The sequence below is a fragment of the Poeciliopsis prolifica genome, unplaced genomic scaffold, assembly GCF_027474105.1.
Source record: "Poeciliopsis prolifica strain line A6 unplaced genomic scaffold, Auburn_PproV2 SCAFFOLD003, whole genome shotgun sequence".
NCBI lineage: Eukaryota > Metazoa > Chordata > Actinopteri > Cyprinodontiformes > Poeciliidae > Poeciliopsis > Poeciliopsis prolifica.
In genome coordinates, this window is record NW_026562378.1 from 10,505,369 (window position 1) to 10,511,387 (window position 6,019).

At 41.7% G+C, this 6,019-nt stretch overlaps 1 protein-coding gene across 1 annotated transcript; it reads right to left on the bottom strand.

Moving 5' to 3' along the window:
• Positions 1-86: 86 nt before the first annotated feature.
• On the bottom strand, positions 87-6,019 carry nelfcd (negative elongation factor complex member C/D). Its single transcript, XM_055022356.1, has 15 exons — positions 5,803-6,019; positions 5,254-5,363; positions 4,270-4,379; positions 4,056-4,165; positions 3,633-3,740; positions 3,319-3,471; positions 2,580-2,710; positions 2,233-2,398; positions 2,022-2,156; positions 1,683-1,822; positions 1,308-1,422; positions 1,137-1,232; positions 926-1,066; positions 366-495; positions 87-273 (listed from the first exon to the last, which is right to left on the bottom strand). The coding sequence occupies exons 1-15, from the start codon at positions 5,857-5,859 to the stop codon at positions 239-241; spliced, it is 1,737 nt and encodes a 578-aa protein (XP_054878331.1). The 5' UTR covers positions 5,860-6,019; the 3' UTR covers positions 87-238.

Below are 6,019 nucleotides of genomic sequence, written 5' to 3' on the forward strand. Positions count from 1 at the left end.
TTACATGACGATTCATTGTTTTCCAGCATAAGTGGAAGGTTTTCTATGTATGAGGTTTTAGTGAAAAAATGTAATGATCACAAAAATACTTGAGCCTTTTTATTGTGAAAAAGCATGAAAGTAGATAAAACATGGAAAATAAAAGATGCATGTAGGAGGAAACCCCCCCACTGAGCTGCGTCTCAAAGTCCGAGCTGAGATCAGGCTGAACCCTGGATTCTCACAGAAAGCGTCGTTTTCAGTTAATCATAATGAAGTTTGACTTGCAATGAGCTGAAAAAAAAAAAGTTATCCACACGTCAGGAAGCTAAAACAGAAAAGGCCTAATTGACTTCTGGGACTCATTTTAATGTGTCGGCTGTTACCAATGAACTCGGCGACCGGGTCGTGTTCTCCCTCTGTGCGGATCGTTCCTGCGATGCTGTCGTTCTCCAGGATGGGCAGGAAGAGCTGCACGAAGACCGACGTGTATGGAGGAGCGATCACATCCAGAACCTTGAAGAGAAACGCTCCACGATCAACTTTGTATTAAAAAACAGCTTGTCTTTCTCTTATAAAGTCATAAAAAATATTTCTACTCACTCCTTTGAGTGTTTAGCATTTTAATTTCTAATTTATAATGTTTAATAAATATCAGAATACAAACACTGCTATAAAAATAATAGATTTAGCAGATGAATACAACTGCACTTTGCATTTTCAAGTTTATAAAAAAAAAACAGTACCTGGTTTTATTAAATGGGATTAATGTGGCGTATTAATGCCAGACTAACAAAAAAAATAAAATGGGAATAAAGTTAGAAAGCGTGTTATTACTATTGCAAAGCACTGCCTCCTTTTACATGATTCACAAAGTATCAATGCATGATAGTAGCAGCAGTTCTACTATATTTCTTTCTGTTTCACCCCTGGCTCAACGTGTTACCTCAGTCACAAAGTATCGTATGAGGGAGATGTCCGTGTTGAGTTTCTCCAGACACTTGCGGATGTAGCTGACGACTGGCAGGACGTAGCCGCGGCTCAGGAGGTGAACCATGCGGTCCAGCAGAGTCTTCTTCAGCTCCAGCTGCAAATGAAGGGAAACATCACTGAGGATTCAGAGAAGCAACAAGCGGGACAAAGTCTGAGACGCCCACCTGCTCCATGACGTCCAGCTGAGAGTGCTCCGTCTCAAAGAGCTTGATGAGCAGCTGCAGGACCTGCGGGTGCAGCAGCTGGTGGCACGTGCAGATCTGAGCCCAACGACATTTGCTGCTTAGACTTCATCTTTAAGGAGACAACACTTCCACCTGCTAACGCCGTCATACCTCGTCTAGTAGCGCTAAATGGACCGGGGTGTGGTCCGTTTGCAGCTGGAAGTAGCGGGGCTCTGAGACGGTCCAGTCCACCCACTTTAAAACTCCCATGGCCACCACTGGAAACCTGCACACAGGAATCATCCCCAGTAGCACCAGAGAGAGGTGGGGAGAGAGGTTCATGTGACACTAGAGGAAAACCTGGACTGGTATGTGGACCAGAGGATTCAATTTAATATAAATAAATGTAAAAAGCCCTTCTAGTTTTTCAGAAGTCATTTTTCTTTTAACAAAAGGAATCTATATCTATATATATATATAAAAAACCCCACAAAACCTTACCAAATATCTTTGGTTTAGTTTCTTGTGTAAATGTGTGTGACTCACCGGATGCACTGGTATAAAGTGCCGAGTTCAGCCACCAGCTCCGTCGCTCCTTTGTTCTCATTACAGCAGAGGTTGTGGACGGTCTCAATGGCCTTGGACGTTGTCTTCAACTCCTCCTTATTGATGTTGACTCTCTTGTTCTGGTATTGAAACAAAGTACGTTTTAAAACTTTTGGCCTTTTCATGCCAGTTTAGAAACATGTGACACTTCGGGTCGATCCAGAATATAAAATCAGAAAAAACACCCAACAGTCCAAGGTGTATTCTAGGAACGACGTCAACATTAGTGATTTGCTAATAATAGATAAAGTGTGCAAAGAGCGTCGTTATATTCTGTACCTTCTTCCATGTCTCAACCACACTGGCAGCATAAGCCAAGATGTGGATGTATTTGTGTTTATGGTCCTGGTTAATTTTTGATCCAGGCTTAAAAAGCGACTGCATGAAAAGGTCCAGAAAGGCGGGCACCCTGATCTACAGACGGGAGCAGAGGTTCGGTTAGCAGCAGCAGTGGATGGAAACAGAATCAGAGCGGTTTCAGCTCCTCTACCAGCTCCACAGGAGGAGGGTCCATGCTGCTGAACATCTTGAAGAGAACCGTGATGTCGGCAGGATTCAGGGCTCCTTTAGACAACATGGCACCCAGAGCCTGGCACGCTCGAGGGTAGGCTGCTGCCGTACCAAGAGCGAGGGTTATCTGACTGGCATCATGACCCCTGTGACAGACACAGCATCATGTTATTACTGACACTTATCACAAACCACCCGGCTACCTCACCGGCTACAGCAAGAGCATAAAGGTAGATTTCTTAATTATTAGGTTTTTTTTGTCTGTTTCGATGGGTTCCTTGTTAGCCCTCGCTCTGTAACTTTTGCTAAGTTACGAGGCAGCCGTACCTCTGATGTGCCGACTTCTGGACCTCCTGGCTGATCCTACGAACAGCAGAGCCGCCCTGCTCCTCCTGAGCCAGGATGGACATCATGGCCTGGGCAAAGAGGTACGTGTGCTCGCCATGACACACCATTTTCTGCAGAAGACAGAAAAGATTATAGTTTCCAAATGAGCTCTTCACATTTATAAATCAGGCTTTCTGTAGTTTTCTTTGAACTTTTCAGCATAGAAAATGAACACGAGAGATGCATCGTTCTTCAGTTAATAATCTACTGTGTAGTTCATATATTGTCAGCTAAAAGCTCTTCAAAGATTGTGTTCTTCTCAATTGGATACAATTTATTTCAACCCCAAAAAATGATCCATTTCATTTACAACTCTTTCTAGAGATAAAATTCATGTGATAAACATGTTTGTCAAAGATGACATCAGAAATAAAACATGAAAAGACAAAAAAATAAAACTATCTGAAGTTCTTGTTTAGACACAAACCTTCTTCGATTAGAAATATTTCTGAAGCCATAAATGCTTCGGACAAGCCGTTTTGTGTGATATTCAGGAGATGCTGATTGGCTGAAAACAAAATCCGACTTCCTTAAATTTGTCCCGACAGTCGAGTTCAAAAGTTTAATCTGTTTGCTGATCAGAGGAACTGTGCTTCTAGTATTTATGTTATTATTATTTTTTAGAAATATCAACATTACCTTCACCCATAAATAAAACAGGAACACAAGAAAGGCTCACAGCAAACTCTGGCAGGTTCTTCTCCAGGTTTTCTTCTCCTCCGTCCAGCAGCGTGGCTAAAGACGTCCTCAGCACCCGGGAGAAAACCTCCAGCTGCTGACACGCCGTGGAAACACTGGTGATCTCTCCCTGATAGCCTGCATCAGAAATGAGCTGAACAAGAAACAAAGAAAACACAAGATATGAAGATGCTTCTTCAGCCACCAACCTACACATCATGGATAAACTGGAATTAACTAACACTGAGTGCAGCAGTGGTTCATCTGATGTTAATAATTTTAGACCAAATCAAAGTAGAAACTATATAACTGTACCTTTACAGTGAAGTTGAGCATCAGGCAGTCGGGGTGAGCCTCTGCCAGCTTGTAGAAGAGATCCCTCCATGTTGTGTGTGCTATCATCTGCTCGAGCCAAGCTGGAGTCTAAAAACAAATCAGACGGTATAAATCTGGACTAGTTTGCACGTGCGATTGCATTGAGATACTGGGAGAATATGCAATATGTGAGGCATTATGATGAGGAAGTGAGGCAACTGCAGAGCATAATGTTCCCTCATTATAAAATTATTAAAACTTTCTGTGAGCTTTTGGACAATTTTTATTGAAGTATCCATCCTTCTGGTTAAATATATTATTTTGCAGACAGCAAACGAGGTTCATTTTAAATACTATAAGCTGACATAAGATAATGATCTCAATGATTGCAATGACTGAAATGTAATGAATCATAACACCCACCTCTCCCTCAACCGTGAAGATGGAGTCGGCTTTCTGGGGGTCAAAGTGCTTTATGAGGAGACTCTTGAGGTGATTTTCTACTCGCTCTTGGACCTGAGCCGGTTCTACACCTGTAGCCCAACGAAACAGCGTACAGCTAAGCACCGATACGCTCCACAATATAAACAGATGATGAGGCGTTTCCTTGCTAGTCTTCCTGTATTTCTTTACTCACCCATCTGAATGAGCCACTCTGCCAGCAGATTTACAGTCTGTGCAACAGCAGAGTAGTTCTCAGAGAGAAGCTGGATGACGTGTTCTGGAGAGCCGCCTGCTTGGAAATATCTGCAACAGCAGCAGGGCTTTTAATACTTCATATGCTTTTTCTGTTTTAATCACATCTAAATGTTGCAGAGCAAACTAATAGCAACATCAGACAAAAATAACCAGAGTGAATAAAAAGAGATTTCACCTATTAGAGGAAAACAGTTTTCCAAAACAACCTGGTGTTATGTGAAAAGTTACTAGCACACTAACCCTAGTAATTGGTGTTGCTTTTCATATGGGCAACAGAACTAGTTATATCCCAAGAAATGCAATTACATCTTCAGAAAAGGCTAGATTTCTTTGAATAGGTTTTCTCTTTTCATTTGAAAACATTTTTTTTTTACTTCCTCAAGCTACTTTAACACATTTAACTGTGAGAAAAAGTTAAAAATCTGTCTAATCTGCTGAGAGGAAAATGTTTTCTCCCATCACTGTGTGTAAAATTAAACAGTTCATTAAATGTGGCAAGCATAGATAAATGACGCCCCCTTCTGGCCAGTTTAAATATTTACAACAATAAGTTATTGCCAAATCAAACACACACGATTACTTTGCCATATAATAAATAATAGCAGCTGTGTGAAAGTGCAGGTGCTCAGGGTTTTGTGTCCGTCAAGGTTTTATCTGTATTAGTATTTGTGTCCAAATTATTGGGTCAAAAACAAACAAAAAAATCTCACTACAGTTATATTACAACTTCATGCAATTGTACAGTAAGCCTTTAAATTTAAAGAAAAGTAGTGATGTACATTTTTACTATGTGAAGCGCAGGCTAATGCATTTTGACTCACTTGGAAATATGTATTTCCAAGTGAGCAGAGTTGAAGTTTTTATGAGAACAGCTGATGATTATTATTGTGTGAGGACTTGAATGAAGTTAAACTTGTGTCACCTTTTGAGGGTGTTGAAAATCGCAGGCTCCATGATGTAGTCCCTGCTGGAGAATTTCAGCAGACAGTCCTCCTGAACTTTCCCATCATTTTCCTCATCGTACCCATCCTCCTGAAAGATTCAACAACACGCCTCTAAAAGGAGCTAAAAGCCTGGAGAGTTGACTCGACACACCTCGCTTCCTTTCTATCCATTAACGTGATGGCTTTGCACACTAATGACAAGGTGCAAGACGCAAATGTATACAAGTTTAACACTGTAGGCTTTGATCAGAGTATGCACAACTGATACTGAATGTGGGATGAAACGTTGAGGCAGTTACTAAATAAAAATGCCATTTCTTTGTGTCAATTACAAATTGAAGCAACTGTTTCAGCGAATGTAAATGCTCTGCATTATCATAATTTTACATTTATTAAACCCTTAAGCTGCATACAACTAGTTTTGATGTAATGTCTGAGGAGTAAACCGGGATAAAGCTGTTCAGTTAGCCTGCTAACCGAGCTAATGCTAACTAACGGTCACAAACGCTGAACAGTCCCGCTCTCACCAGCGGCCCCTCCGAGCTCTCCCAGTCTCCTGCCCCTCCGTAATACTCATCGTCCATGGCGACGGGAAGAAAAGGAGACGCTGCGCCAACCGACACTGACCCGGCTGCGATTGGTAAATGCTGGTGATAAATATAGACTCCTTAGCAAGCAAGCTAACAACAACTGGAGGAAGATGGCGACATGGTGACGACAGACGCGGATTGAGCCTTTTCCCCG

Excerpts from the sequence above, each read along its gene's own strand:
- nelfcd (XM_055022356.1), bottom strand. The coding sequence starts at position 5,859 with ATGGACGATGAGTATTACGGAGGGGCAGGAGACTGGGAGAGCTCGGAG. Across the intron at positions 3,741-4,055 it reads TCTTCACGGTTGAGGGAGAG|ACTCCAGCTTGGCTCGAGCA; the intron begins GTGGGTGTTATG and ends ATTTGTTTTTAG. Across the intron at positions 496-925 it reads TACGATACTTTGTGACTGAG|GTTCTGGATGTGATCGCTCC; the intron begins GTAACACGTTGA and ends TTTCTCTTCAAG.